The sequence below is a fragment of the Notolepis coatsorum genome, assembly GCF_963971535.1.
Source record: "Notolepis coatsorum genome assembly, chromosome: 10".
NCBI lineage: Eukaryota > Metazoa > Chordata > Actinopteri > Aulopiformes > Paralepididae > Notolepis > Notolepis coatsorum.
The window spans coordinates 38901519-38917657 of NC_140174.1; the positions used below are offsets into that span (position 1 = coordinate 38901519).

General features: G+C 41.5%; 1 protein-coding gene across 1 annotated transcript in view; it reads right to left on the reverse strand.

Annotated features, from left to right (window-relative positions):
• Nucleotides 1-15246, reverse strand: part of LOC311235541 (poly(ADP-ribose) glycohydrolase) — a gene marked incomplete at its 5' end in the record, with an annotated part of 139224 nt that extends 123978 nt beyond the window's left edge. The window contains 6 exons of the mRNA XM_084323009.1: nucleotides 3264-3338; nucleotides 8562-8642; nucleotides 11160-11282; nucleotides 13490-14226; nucleotides 14354-14439; nucleotides 15053-15246. Of these exons, the coding sequence (XP_084179135.1) occupies nucleotides 3264-3338; nucleotides 8562-8642; nucleotides 11160-11282; nucleotides 13490-14226; nucleotides 14354-14439; nucleotides 15053-15246 (1296 nt within the window). The remainder of the gene's footprint in view (nucleotides 1-3263; nucleotides 3339-8561; nucleotides 8643-11159; nucleotides 11283-13489; nucleotides 14227-14353; nucleotides 14440-15052) is intronic.
• Nucleotides 15247-16139: the final 893 nt, after the last annotated feature.

Sequence of the window (16139 nt, forward strand, 5' to 3'; positions counted from 1 at the left end):
TGATTATTGATCCAGGCGAGGAGTGGCAAGATTTATAGTGAAATGCAGTAAAGCGCTGTTTGGCGGAGTTCCCTGGGATTACACAGAATCACTCTAGAACTATACTCATATTCACCACGGTATAAAACGGAAATGTATGGATGAAAAAATTATCTGTTTTTTGCATGTTGACCGGAAGAAACTCACTGACAATCGACGTTGTTATTAGATCCATAGCTATAATATTTAATATAGTTTTAGCACTACAAACACCGGCATCTACCCCCATTGCATTACAGCGCTGGCACAAACGGCCATACGCCCACAGCGACCTCTGGCGTCCAATGTGTTAAAGTGAAGATTTCTTCTGACATATTACATGTGGCTCTTGGTTTTAGTATTGGGGAATTTCTGCTGATACCGATACACCGTTTTAGCCCAGTATCAGCCTGATATCCAATACCAGTTGTCACAGGGTTCATACACTTTTTTCCTAATCAAACTCCATGACTTTTCCATGACTATTCCATGACATAGAGTGCAAAATCCATGGACGTCATGACGTGTGGGTGTTGATACTCAAATGTTACATTGTGTTGGACAGCTTCTTTGAAAGTCTCAGGTCTCATTTTAGCAAGCTGCCACTATATGACTGTAGACTCAAGTAATCACAATTCCATTCTTATTTGGGTCATTATTCCTTGAAAGGTAACTAGATCTACAGTACCCGCGGCCAAACATGACATTACAGGCTTTACTGATCACATTTCCATGACATTTCTTAAGCTTGTTTTTGGGCATGTATCATTTCCCACAACATTTCCAGGTCTGGAAAACTAAATGTTTTACATGCTGTGACCATTCCAGGTTTTCCATGACCGTATTACCAACCAATTAGATGTAACCGTGCGTTTGGTCCAGTCCTCGACGCCAACTCTGCAAGTTCCATGACAAAAAAGTTCACTGACCTTTCATGAGTCATATCAGAAATATGATAGTGACATACTGGGATTCCTAAAAGTTGATCAAACTAGTATTAATAATCTGTCTGAATCTGCTGCCTTGGATCCGATTGGTCCTTGGAGTTTCTGACCTAATTAGGCACTCGATCTTGTGTACGGTATGCGATTTGACCATGTGATAAATTCATGTGTTTACAAGTTGAGAAGGACCAACCGAAAGTGTGTGGAAAGATTTGTGTGGGATACAAGTGGGTTGGAATACATTAAATCCCTCCTTGCTGAACCGTGCTGTAAAGCTAAGGCTAGTTTCAAAGAACAATTCAAAGTGAATAAGAAATAAAAAGCTTTTACTCATTAGATGTTAATTCTGAGACGTTATACTCATTGGACCTCATTCACCAACATTGTCTTAACTAATTCAGGGCCAACCACGAGATTAGTCGGGTTAACTCGCCATGCGTTGCATGCCAAGACCCGAGAAAACTCGGGTTTTAATCGTTATTTCTTTTATTAGCGATATCCATTCATTTTCATCCATCCAACCTGATGTTATCATTGGGAATGGGTCTGAGCTTGCAAAAGGGCAAATACCACCGCCTATCGTCTCCCGGATGGTATTGCACATCATTGGATTGGATTGACTGGGAATGTGCATCCGGAAAAATGCATGCGTGCGTGCGTGTGACGTTAGCGCTGACCAGGTCATGGATAATCGATTTTTCAGCCCACTTCTCTAGCGTGCATAAGGACACAAATACTATCAATAATCTAGCGTTTATTTGAAAACTATTCATAAATCAGCCATTTGTGTATTCCACTAAAGAGCTATTATCACGGATTTCTCTGGAATTACTAGAACTCTCCAAAACTATACTCTTATTCAAAACGGTATAAAACGGAAATGTACTGATGAAAAAACAATCCGTTTCGTACATGTTGACTGCAAGCAAGTCATTGATAAGCGACAAGTGTATTAGACCCATAGCCATAATTTAAGATATAGTTTAAGCGTTCGCAAATTTCCCCATCCTCCCATTGACTAAAGCGCTGGCACGGAATGGCCTATTTTGGGCATAGGGGCGTGGCTCTGAATGTGTTAAAGGAACACACCAACTTTTTGGGAAATTTGCTTATTTGCCATCTACCCTGGAGTTAGACAAGCAGATACCATTTTCTTCTCTGTGCATGCATTAGGCTTAAGGAACAGCCGCACCATTAGCCTAGCTTAGCGTCATTCACTGGAAGTAGGTTTGCCAGTGACAGTGTAACCTAGTTCCCAACAGTCACCCCCAATACACTCCAAATACAACTCCAAAACGTTCCTGTAAACATGTTGTGACCTGTGTATTTACCACTTGGAGAAATATATATATTTTTTTTATTTGATATTTTCATTTTCTAAGCAGATATATACTCTGAAATTTGTTTTGCCGAACCACTGCTGCCCGGGCGCAGTGATTTCATCACCTCAAAAGAAATAGACCAGTTAGTCTTATTAGCATGACTTTCACTCAAAGCTGATCAGAGTAAAAATAAATAAAACACTTTTTGCTGAGCTCCTCTCCAGTCGAGCTGCTGCGGTGTTTAAATCCAAAATATTGATAAATCCTCTGCCAGTTGTGTAACATGTCATCTCTTCTCTAGAGTCTTCTTTCTCTGCTTCACATGAAATTAAATCTACTCTAGATGTGAAACTGAAACTTAAAAAGCATACACCGGTGAGGGCGGGGGCTGTAGGCAATTAATTTACTCAGTGGATGCCTGAACACAGAATGACACCGGTATCACTGACTACCACGGCAAGCCTAGGTGGAACTAAGTATAACTTAATAAAAGATAATTATATTTAATTATAATAATTATTATAAATATATAATAATTATTATAAATATTATTTTCCTGTTGTACCGAACTGTGACCCCAAAACCGAGGTACGTACCGAACCGTGGCTTCTGTGTTCCATTACACCCCTATTAGGTACTGTATATGCCTAGTTAACTTAAACCCAGTGTCCGGTAGAGCCACCCGGTAGAGCCATCCATGACACTGCGCCCACAAACATCATCACTGGCTAATGAGCCATCGGTCCTGTGTCTATGAGGAGCACTGAGTTTTATGGTATGTGCTGGAGGATAATCTGACAGCTATGATTAGACACATAATGCCTGATCGGACTAGTTAAAAAACGTTTCAGTTTTTTTTCATCATCATCATCATGTGTCTATGTTCATTCAATCATTTTCTCCCCAGGGTGGAAAATATATCCAGATAAGACTAACTGGTCTATTTCTAAGCCAATTGAAAGCAAAACACATGGTTTACCTTATTGCAGTACAGATGTAGTGCTGTGAAGTCCCACTTCTTGGCATGTGCAGCATTGTATTTCAATATGGTGTTCTGTAACGAAGCATATTCATAATTACATTTCAGTCAAATACAAAAGGTCCTACTAGTGGCTCAATGGGCTTGAGGCACATTTCATGTAACTGACGTTACGAGGACAAATCCGAATCATAACCTTTGTGTCATGTCATCCCTCCTTGGTCTCTTTGACACGTTTCCTGTCATTTGGTCTACTAGTGTAGGGCCCGGTCAAAACGAGAGGTTTGGAAACGGGCCGACAGCTTGGGCCCCGGTAGTGCTGCTTGCAGCTTTCTCCAGAACCGCTCATCCAATCGACTTCACATTAAACACTGCACTCTCTTGGGTCTTCAGCAATACACCCGCTGAGTGTGAAGTCGATAGGAGGAACGGTTCTTCTGAGAAAATCAAAGGACAGACATACAGATCCTTCCATTTTAATTAGATTATCTAAATAATATATATTTTTCAAATAAATAAAACAAAATGACTGATTCACTCATTGTAAAATATATATACATTATATATATAAGAGCTCATTCAGCACCTCCTTGAGATCAAGTGTACTAAAGATCTAAACAAATGAACAAAGGGCAGATGATTTACAGGTTTTTTTGTAGATACAACAGTTTCTGAATTTTGCCATCCGGACACATGCAATTTGAAATATGAATATAGAATATAGAATATCAGGCCTATAAATTACTATGGACCGGCACAAATCTCCTCTTTCCAATGGCAGAGTTCAATCTGCATTTCGTACCACCACCAGGTGTCTGTTACAGGGCAGAAAGGACTGTGAATGAAATCTACTGTAAGTACAGTTACTTTTGTATAATGTCCATAGCTCTGCCATTTTTACCGGATTGCGACGTGTTTATTTTCTAGAGTCGACGTTCACAGAAAGGTAAAGAAACAATATGTGTTATATTTTATGGCAATATCGTTCAGGTTTGTTCGACCCGTGAGATATAATCATGATTTTCACGTCAATATTTTTTCAATAGCTCATATTTCGCTAATAACACTTAAAATCATTGCTAAACAAACGTAGTGCTGAAGATATACACATTGACTGTTGTTTTGATAGGGTTAGGGTATTTACTCTTGGCTACATTTGAAAAAGAAACATAACATCACTTAATACGGACTGTATTGATCCATTTGTGATGTGAAATAAATCTTGTACCGGTACCGGGCCGATCAGGCTTAACCTCTTCCACCTGTGCGGTCCGGTACCGCAGATGACATCACGTCATAAATCAATCTGTCTAGACCAGCGGTTCTCAAACTACGGGTCGCGACCCAAAGTGGAGGCGTGGGTAGGTGACAGTGGGGTCGGGTCATGCATTGGCAAAAAAAAAAAAAAAAAAAAACTCCGATCCAGTTTTCCACCTGGCAGCTGTGTGTATTTGCCATGTCTCGCCCCTTCATCAACGGAGGCGACACACAGTATTCCAATACACATCTCACTACATCCTGCGCATGTATAATCGCGGGAGGGGGCCGGGGGTGTGGTCTTTTGTGTGTAACCTGGACTCGCAAAGGATAGGTTTGTTGTCAGAAACGGTGCCGGTTGGTCGCAATGAAATGGGCTCTGCACATAACCAGCTGCTATACCACACTGAAGTGAGATGGGTATCTCGAGACAGAGTATTAAATTGCCTTTTTTAACTCGGAGAAGAAGCGCAGATTTTCCTTGCAGACAAAAACAACCCATTGGCAGAGAAATGTGCTGATAATGAGCTGGATTACGAAACTCTGTTAGTGACACTCCAGGTTAATCAGCGGAGATTTTGGGGTAATTCGTCTTTCGTGTGACGAGCTACTGAAAGTCAAGTTCACTGGACAGGCCCTCGCAAAGTTCTGGATATCAGTCCGGAATGAGTACCCAGTGTTGTGTAATGCTGCGCTGAGAAAGCTTGTCCCCTTCTCTTCAACATACCTCTGTGAGGCCGGATTTTCAGAGTAGCAGCGGATCTCCGCCAAAGCGCACGTAAGCGCATTTTCTTTTCATGTTCTGGCAACATATTTTGGCTAAATATGCCTTGTTTTATAAATGTGTATACAGAAACAATTCCGTTGCTTTTGTTGATAATATGAATTAATTTCATTGATAACATAGAGCTGTAATTTCATTTTCTAATAAATATGCATGATCAAGTTCAACTTTTATTTTGATATTCCTTATTTCCAGGTTGAAATTGTGGGGTCGCCAAAAAAAATCCTAAATCAAATGGGGTCGTGGTATAAAAAAGTTTGAGAACCCCTGGTCTAGACTGTATGACATAATGTTGCATTTTTTTTTCAAACGTATCCAAGAGTAAACATCCTAACCATGTCACAACAGCAGTCATAGTGTATATTTTCAGCAATACGTTTGTTTACCAATAGGTTCAAGTGTTATTAGTGAGATTCTAGTTTTTTTAAATGTGATAATATTTTCGCGGAGATCGGCCATTTTGAATCGCCGAATGATGATTATTTGTAGTCATATGAATTCAATTAGTCAATTTCGAAAAACTACAGTACCCAGGGAATTCTAGCCTCCTGCAAACAAATTACTTGTGTATGATTTTTATTTTAATCTTTTTCTTATTTCTCGAGATATACTATATCACAAAACGTATTGGCATAGATTGGAGCGCAGTTAGTGTGTCTACCTTCTGTGAACATTTAGCAACAATCCGTGTTGCAAACGGATTCAAAATGGCAGACCTGTCGCAAGAATAAAAAGCTGACTGTATTTGCAGTAGATCTCATTCTCGGTTCTTCATGCACGCCTGGTGATACTAAATGCAAATTATTATTATTATTTTATTATTTATTATTATTTATTAACCTTTATTTACCCAGGGTAGGTTCGCTGAGCGGATGCTCTTTTTCAGGAAGGCCCTGCTTCACATTCACACAGTTCCATTCACACCTGGGGTTAAGTGCCTTGCTCAAGGACACTTCAGCGGTTGGCGTTAAGGGGATAGGAGAGAGTTATTAATTCACTTCCCCAGCCCAGATTTTTTCCTGCCGGTCCGGGGGATCGAACCAGCGACCTTCCGGTCACAAACCCACTTCTCTAACCATTAGGCCACCGCTGAACTCTGCCATTGCAAGAGTAGATTTGGCCCGGTCCATAGATGTGCAAGTTGGCTATAATAAGGTCATTTATAGACCTCATATTCTATAATAATATTTCAAATTGCATGGGTCCGGATGGCAGAATTAAGTACTGTATCTACAAAACCTTCTGTTTAATCATCTTCCCTTTATTCATTTCCTTAGATCTTTTGTACACATGATCTCAAGAAGGTACTGGACGAGCTCAGTGGCAGTTTTTCATGTCTGGTCATTTTTAGCATGGTGCCATTCACTGTCAAAGATGCAAAGAAAAATCATAATTCATATTTCCTTTGTTTCATCACAATTTAAGCAAGCCTAGTAATAGACAAAATATTTATGACACTGGAAAATAATACATTCACTGAGGTCCATAGGTGTCCCTAGATACCAAGAACATGCAAATAATAATAATAATAATAATGCAGGACCTGTGCAGAGGTCTTTATTTGGCATACAACAACACTCAATGTTTTTTAGTGGTACACACAGCGGTTAGTTTAGCACACACACCGGAACACACACGCATGCATTGTCTTTTTAGGATCGCAGATGCGATTTGTCTCTGCGATTAACCCATCCCGTCGTCCTTCCCCCCCAAGGGCAGCCGGGAGCAGACAGGCGCCAACGTGAGCCGCGCCAGGGGACCAATCCAAGTGCTCCTGTCTGTCTTCGTCAAGGACGCCACAGCGTTAGCGATCTGTTGTTGTGCATATTTTTCCATTGGGTTTATCTTATCGGGGGGGAAACCCTTGCGAGCACGGGGAGAACATGCAAACTCCACACAGAAAGGCCTGGGAGATACCCCACCTGGGTACCTGGCATCATGGAAACCTGGTCCCCAAGCGGGAATCGAACCCTGGACCTTCTTGCTGTGAGGCGACAGTGTTAACCACTACACCACCGTCCTTGTAGAAGTGGAGCAATCTTCCATTTACATAGGCATGTATTTTAGGCGGATTTTAGGGCTCCGGGCTTAACACATCCAGCGCCGGAAACGGCTTACGACGTGTTTCAAGTTCATGCTAATTCTGCCATTCCACGGCGTACAACGTTATTGAGATCATATTTCATTTTTTCGCCATGTTATTCATAATTCCCTCACGGAGCCTGGTCTGATGCAGTGGGAGCATGCACAACTCTGCAACGCTTCAATACTACCGGAAATGGACAAGTCGATCTCGGTGCGTCTGGGAAATGCGCCCGGCACGCGCATATTGTCGCGGGACTCAAGACACACACCGTGTATATGGATCAATAACTCAATAATCAACATGATTTGGGCTGTTATTATTATTATACAAACCGGAAATGGATCGACTCGATCGCCGTCAAATAAGTGGGATCATTTTGCTCCAGTCTCAGCGTCCAACGGTAAGAGGACGCTGACGTAATTTTCAAGGCGATTGTACATTTCTTTGTTTACAAACCAACTGATCAATAAATCAACCCATACTACATAAAGCATTTACTGACGATCACGGACTTATAAACGACCCCCCCCCCCCCCCCCCGTTCATCCGCGCATGATGAGTCATAACGTTTAGGATCGTATTCAGTTGGATTTTTTAATATAGCGTGTATCACGAATAAACTGCAATCGATAATCTATATTATGCGTTTAGGCCTATAACTAGCGTTATAGGAATTACTGCAGAAAACGATAAAAACATATTTATATTCTAGACGGTATTTTCGTATGAATGTATGAATGAAAAAGTATAACGTTCTCACATCCTGAACGATAGATAATCGATGTTGAATGGGCCATAGTAATGTCAATTTAGCAATACAATTTAAAAGGTTATAGCCCTGCAAAGAAGGTGAGCGACTCCATAGGGTTACAGCACAGAGTGGTATAAGATGGGCTAGAAGCGTGGCAGGGAATGTGTTAAGAGGTTAATGAAAATATTCCAACAACATAAGTGTTCAAGGCACTGTTTTGACTCTCATCATCTCTGGTATCATGATGCCACCTTGTGGCCTAATGTTGCAACAGCACATACTCAATTCATAACAACCACACTGAAATGAAATGAACATAAACGGTGGAAGTTCTGAAAGTTTAGTTTACAGGGAAACATGCAGGGAAAAGTTATGCAATCATCCCATTTTAAAGCGTTTCATTCATTCATTTAAACATACCTTCAAATCATGTGAGTTGGTGTATCTCCTTTTCAACGTCTCCTGGATCAACTCCCAGCGACTCTGCAGTTCTCTTGTCTCCTGTCAAAAGAACCCTGTCATGTCAGCCTTCTGCCAAGGCTGGGCAATAAACACCCTTTCATCATTTATTGTCTATCCGTGTTCTCATATCATGGGATTTATAATGTGAATCGTGATACACAAATTAAATAAATGTAAACAAGATTTCTCACAGTTTTCTTTTTTGCAATATTTGAGAAAGTCAAATGAAACGAAACAGCATATATTTGTTTGCCTGCAATTTATATCGTGATTTTTTCTCCCTCCTATATATTGCTCGGCAGGCAGTTATTTTAATTGCGGTATAGCTTACAGTATATGTTGAAAAGACTTCCCGACTTGACGGGTTACTGGAATATTACTCCAAGTCGGGAAGTCTTTTCAACATATACTGTAAGCTATACCGCAATTAAAAGAACTGCCTGCCGTGCAACAATTTGGAGAGGATATTGGATAACTTTCAGGAGAGTTGAACCAGGGCAGCACACAGAAGAAATGTGGCTGGAGTTATAATGACGGGAGGGAAATGCTTGTTAATTCCTTCCTATGTATGGCCTAATATAGCAGTGTAATTAAGTCATTCTCTCAAGGAAGAACAGTTGCATTATTTTCTTGTAGGTGAATACAGCGAGTGTAGCGTTACCTGAATAATAATTATAGCCTATGGAGCTTGTTGCCTCCTTCTTCATGTGAGCAGTGTATATTTATAGCCTGGGGCTGCAGAAGGCAAACCCACATTATAATAGAGGATTACATTTCTGATAACATGAAACTCTTTTTACTTTGGATTTGTTTTCTTTTAAAGAGGCAGCCCTAATATAGCCTATATATGGGCATTTCAGCCATTGGGGATAAATCCAGCATCCGCAATTTGAGAACCAACTGAGCCATGTAGTACCCCGTAGTATCCTGTAGTGCCATGTAGTACCCTGTAGTGCCCTGTGGTACCATGTAGTACCCTGTAGTGTCATGTAGTGCCATGTAGAGCCATGTAGTACCCTGTAGTGCCATGCAGTACCATGTAGTACTCTGTGGTACCATGTAGTACCCTGTACCCTAACTAAACTACCCTATAGTAAACTACCCAGTGGTACCATGTAGTACCCTGTACCATAACTAAACTACACAGATTAATCTAAAGGTCAGTCCCCGACCAGGTGAGATCAAGGTAGGTTGAAGGAGAGAGAGAAAAGATGAGTCTTAAGCAGGGATTTAAAAGCTTCGACAGAGCAGGCGCCCCTGATGACGGCAGGTAATTTGTTCCACAGGTAGGGAGCGCGGTAGACAAAGGCTCTGTGGCCGGCGGATTTCTTTTTAACCCTAGGGGTCGATAGAAGCCCCGCATTTTGTGAGCGCAGAGCACGAGCGGGCGAGTATCGGGAGATGAGATCGGATAGATAGAGCGGTGCAAGCCCATTTAAAATTTTGTAGGTGAGGAGTAGCACTTTAAAGTCAGAACGGGCTTGGATAGGAAGCCAATGTAGGGCGGACAAAACTGGTGTGATGTGATCAAATTTTCTAGTTCTAGTTAGTATCCGTGCAGCCGCATTTTGCACGAGTTGAAGATTTTTGATGCTTGAATTAGGTAGGCCTGAAAAAAGTGCATTACAGTAGTCCAGACGTGATGAGACAAAAGCATGAATCAGGGTTTCAGCATCAGCCAGAGTTAAAATGGGGCGTATTTTTGCGATATTACGAAGATGGAAGAATGCAATAGCTCCAGCACTAAATGTGTTAAAAGTACAAAGTTCTGGGAGCTCCAGTAGCTCACCACGTACCGCGAGTGCTATTTCAGCGCCGTGGACAACCGCGCTCGCGCGGATCTGGGGCTGAGCGCGTTCGAATCCCGGACGGCAGCCGTGCCTTTCCCAGAGTGTCTCTCCCCCCCATCTGAACCCTTTCAGCCTGCTTCTGTCGGTCGAACTTGACCAAGTATGAATGCGAAGAAAAAGCGATAAACGCTAAAAGAACCAGGTGACTGGTCAAAGTTTAAAAAAAAAAAAAGTACAAAGTTCTGTACCCAAGATTCAAGAGTTTATTTATACATACCAGGGCATACAGTGAAATGTGGTTGGCCATGCCCGCTACGATTGTGCAATAAAACAATAGTAATTGTAATAATAAGATAACTAGAATAGACATGATAAATAGGCATGTTAATAAATCACTTAAAGGCACTGGATCCTATGTACACAATGTGCAGTTTTACTTCTATGTCCCTATGCTATACTTGCTGTTACTAACTATACTATGCAACAATCACAAGTTATTTTCTTAAAGTGTCCTTTTTCCCTTCCTTTAAAGTGTCCTTTTCTTGTGTGTTTAAAGTGGCCTATGGTGAGTTTGTGTGTGAGCGAGTGCAGAATGTTGTGTTGTGTGTGTGTGTGTATGTTCATCTCTGCTTGTGTGTGGAGAGATCAGTGTTCATTGCTCTGATGGCCCTAATAGTTACCTTCCTAAATGCAAAATATATCATGATATGGAATAAAGCCTGTATCGCCGCCCAGCCCTAGTTGGAGCCATGAGAGCGAGCGTTACCTCAATTACTACCGGAAACAGGCTCTTCGCTGACCAGGGCATCTTCACGTAGACATCATCCCACGTATCTATGAAGGTGTTGGGATACGGAACAGGAACTCTGCCCTTCTGAAGACGGTCTGTCTGAAAAATTTAATGAAACAAAATGATATGGTTAATGGACACAGCTGAAAGGGTTAATAACTAGGGATGTCCGATATTATCGGCCGACCGATATTATCGGCCGATATCGGCAGTAAAATGTGATATTGGAAAATATCGGTATCGGTTAAAAAAAGAAAAAAAAACAATAACAATATTTGTTATATATATATCCAGTGAAATTATTAGTTACCTGAAATTATTCAGTTTTTTGGACGGGGAAACCCTGCATATATCGGTATCGGTTGATATCGGTATCGGAAATTAAGAGTTGGACAATATCGGAATATCGGTATCGGTAAAAAAGCCAATATCGAGCATCCCTATTAATAACCCAGATATCACTCTTAATTGTGCATGTATGGGAGATTCTTTTAATCAATCAATCGAATCCTTAAGCATCATTGAGATTAAAATCTATTTTTCAAGAGCGATCTGGCCAAGCAAGGCAGCAGAAAGTTTCAACATAAAAAAAGAACATCACAATAAAATTAAAATACAGATAAAACATTCACAGCAAGATCCAATTTCAGGCAAGTTATCAAACAGGCAAGTTATCAAACACAGTTGCACTGTCCGAGGGAACTGAATTTGTAGGTTTTTTAAATGGCTTTAAATTCTCAGAGGGTGACCAGTTCTGGCAATTTTAGGTCCTCCTGTAGCTTGTTCCAGGATGAAGGAGCAGCATATTTAACACTTTGAATGCCCAAAACGTCATATCACGTTTTATCAGCCCAATGCCTGAATGCCCATGACGTTTATTATCGTTTTATTTTTTTATTAGCGATCTGAATTCATATTTCATCAACCGAGTCTCCCGTTGGTATGCAGCCCCTGTAGGAGCTCAGATGTGAAAAAACCGCCCCCTATCGTCTCCCAGATGGTAACGCACCCTTTTGGAATGGACTCAATGAAAATGGATGAGAAAAGAAAAATCCGGAATCCACATTTTACTTCTCAGGCATGTAACCCGAGCCGATCAGATTCATTGTGGAGCCTCAGAACAGTGTGGAATACATATGTACAGTATGTAGCGTTGGATCAATAAAAGCGATCGATTTTTGGAATGGCGATCAGGAATTGGAATGATCTTTTTGGAGAACATCTGATCTGAGGTAAGGAATCTATTTTACACGTCTTGGGATAATCAGAGTTGTATTCGCTGAGATCTCAGCGTTCGCCCTATGTGTGTGTGTGTGTGTGTGTGTGTGTGTGTGTGTGTGTGTGTGTGTGTGTGTGTGTGTGTGTGTGTGTGGGCGATCGCTTTGAGGAAATCAGAGAATCGATTTTTCAGATTGCCTATATAGCGTGCATACGTACACATATACTATCGATAATCTAGCGTTTATTTGAAAACTATTCATAAATAGGCCGAAAAATGACAAAGTTTTTGTGTATTCTAGAATATTCCAGTAAAGGGCGATTACCATGGAATATTTATATTTTCCTTGAAAATGAGGGCTTTTCAAAATGCTATAAAACGAAAATGAACAGATAAAAAAACAATCCGCTTCGACAATATTGACTGGAAAACGAGTCATTGATAAGCGACGGGCAGATTAGACACATAGCCATAATTTAAAACATAGATTAGGCGTTATTAACGCTAACATTGAAGTGGATGGTGGGCATTTAAGCGGTAAATCAAGATTAAGCTTGGGCTCTGAAAGTGTTAAAAGCCCTTTTTCCCCAATTCAGTTCTCATATAGGGAACATCCAGTTTTAGAACATCTTGAGAACGAAGGGCATACTTGTATTCTAACTTGGTGGAGGACCCAAAACAATCCCTATTAGTAGTGATGAGCATTGACCTAGCGCATCAAAGAGATGAGTGGGCCTGAACCATGCCGGACAAAGTACCCTTCATAATTACACAGACTGAGGGGAAGCCAAATAAATTCTAATAATCGATTCTCTAGGTTTTAAATGTGATATTTTTTTTTCTTTGGCATTGTGTAGCAATTTAAACCTTTCAGCAGTAAATGAGGAAAATTCTATCGACTTTGATTCTAACCATGAAGTGTTACAACGGCACGAATAAAAGAGTTGTGATGCATTTAGGATAATCAAATCATAGCCTGAATAATTCCAATCCAACTCAAATCGTGAGATCCCTCATGAAGGATTTCCAGTGTCCACCAACTTATTATTTTGACCATAACTCTCTGAAGTATTGAAAAGGCTCAAACCCTTATCAAGACGGTGTGCCGGCCAGGAACATCCCTCAGGCGAGGAAGAGGTTGACCACACTCTGGCATTCTCCTCAGCTTACTGACGGGGGTCCCCAGCCACGTGATGTCCTCGTCCGGTTCCTCTGCAGAATCCTCTGGACTGTCACCGCGCCTCGAGGGGGGAGCAGCCGGAGACGTCGACGACGTTCCTGGGAAGAAGTCTGTTATTTGGGGATTACGTTTGACAGAGGCCTCTGATCTTCCTGCTTCTTGCCTTCTCGATTCCCCATCACTGTGGGTCACCGTCTGCAGCGTGTCCTCGGTCCCTGTAGAGCCCGGCGAGACAGGATCGTCTTCCTCCAGGTCTTGCGGCGTCAAGGGTTGGGTCTCTTCGTCCAGGTTGATGATGGCTGGCTCTGTGGAGTTACGGTGGGCCTGGCTGTGGCCCTTGGTGTCCCGGGACGAGGTGCACGGAGAGCCTCCTGGATCTGTCATCTCTACATCCTTTTGAGCCCCAGGCACTTCAACTGGAATTATGGTTTTTTTCGACTTCGTTAACCAGCTTTCGAGTGAACTACACTTCTGCTGTTGTCTAGGGCCTATTCGGTTATGTGATGCTTTCGGTTTGACACCACGGAGTACCCCCATTCCAGTCTTTGGCCGTGCATCTATTTTCTGTTCTTTGTCATCTCTCCTTTCCTGATCCATTGTCACGCCGTCTGTGCTCTGATTGCATATGCGTAGGCCTGAATTCACTATAGAAAAGGACAAATATTAATTTTGTATTCATAAATGCAAAAAGAAAACGCTCATATTCATAAATACAAAACATGGCTAACAACTATAATTTCAAATAGTTATTACTAGATATTAATCTGTTACCTTTGAGAGATAATGGGGAGTTTATGGCACCAACTTCAAATCTCAGTCTTTTTGTAAGTGGCTCAAAGTCCGTCAGTGCAGTCATTCTGGAGAAAACAATACATGAAACAATGTACTACTATGTTAGCTACATGACTAAAACACAATACCGCATAAATGTTACTTGATATACAAACAATTAGAACTGAAGGTACAGTAGGATGTGGGAGGTAATACAATGCATGCTCACAATACAACTGGAGTTAACAAAACCGACGAGGTTCGGTTTCGATTTGTCCGAAATTGTATTTTAGGCAGTCCTTCCCTTAGCAATTGAATGAATGATAACATACGGGTTGCAGCCATAAATTAATCTAGCGCGGACAAACGTTATCTCAAGCGAAAACAATTAAGAACTTTAGCGACGGGCATATCATGGAAACCCCTTCGTAGCTACAACCAGACCAGTCTGACTAGCTACAGTAGCTACAAGCTAGCTGGTTTATTATGACTACAATCTGATATGTCAATGCGCTAAAGTGCGTCAACTACTTTGTATCGGTCGTATTGAATGACACATTCCTGTGAGTGTATGAGCCGCACACTACAGTATTTACTAGTTGTTTTTCTCCATAAAGTGCACTGTGGTGACAGACAGCACAGTGTACCAGAGACAGCCCAAAGGAATCACAAACAAAACAACATCCGCGCGTGACGCACGTATTTCCGGAAGTTGTGTTGAAGTTCTTCTTCTTCTTCTTCTTCTTCTTCTTCTTCTTCTTCTTCTTCTTCTTCTTCTTCTTCTTCTTCTTCTTCTTCTTCTTCTTCTTCTTCTTCTTCTTCTTCTTCTTCTTCTTCTTCTTCTTCTTCTTCTTCTTCTTCTTCTTCTTGTAAATTTCCGGCGGACTACGCATCTAGGCGTATTCTATGTTGCCGCCCACTCCTATAGGGTCCAGCTGCAGCGCCGGAGAAACCTCTCACTGGGCAAGCCTGTGATGTACGTCTGGCGTAAAGTGCGCTGTTTTAAGTGAGCGTGTGTTATTGGATTGATTGATTGAAAATGTTATTAATGTCCGCCTTGTTTCGAACTGGTTATGCTTAGGCCCCCTTTCGAAGTCGCCGTCTTAAGAAGTCGGTTATGCTTAGCGTTTGGAATCAGGGTTGGTGGCCCACTGGTCTATCAATCAGGGGTGTAGCTGTAGATTCAGGGCCCCATGAAAGAATGTATTTGTAGGCCCCCAACTAAATTTTTTTGGCCATTTATTTATTGATGAAAACGCATTAATATGGTTTTTACCTATACATTCGGATCAGCATTTCAGCACCTGCACTGTTGGTGGGTGAGCCTAGTAAAGGATGTCGCATTGCGTTCATCTTCAATGAATGGACCAATGCAATAAAAGAACCTTGAGTCGCACTAGGCTGGGAACAACCCTGGGTCAAGTGATAGTAAACTGGACTGGACGAACAACATCGAGGCCCTCTACAGGAAGGGACAGAGCAGACTGTTCTTCCTGAGAGGGTCCACGTTTAGCCACAGACTTATCCCCCGACATACCACAAAACGCTTCGGGCAGTCCTTTGTGCCAGTGGCAATCAGGCTCCACAACCAGGCAGGGCCAGGACGGGCCAACTGCCGTGGACTGGAGGAGCTGGGTTGTGGACTGTAACCAATTAATTTTTATTATTTAACATCATGATTGGACTTGTTTCTTTTTCTTTTCACCACTTTTAGCTCTATTTTAGCCCTATTTTAGCTCTTTTTATCCATATGTATTTGTCCATCTTGTTTTTAACACATACTAAT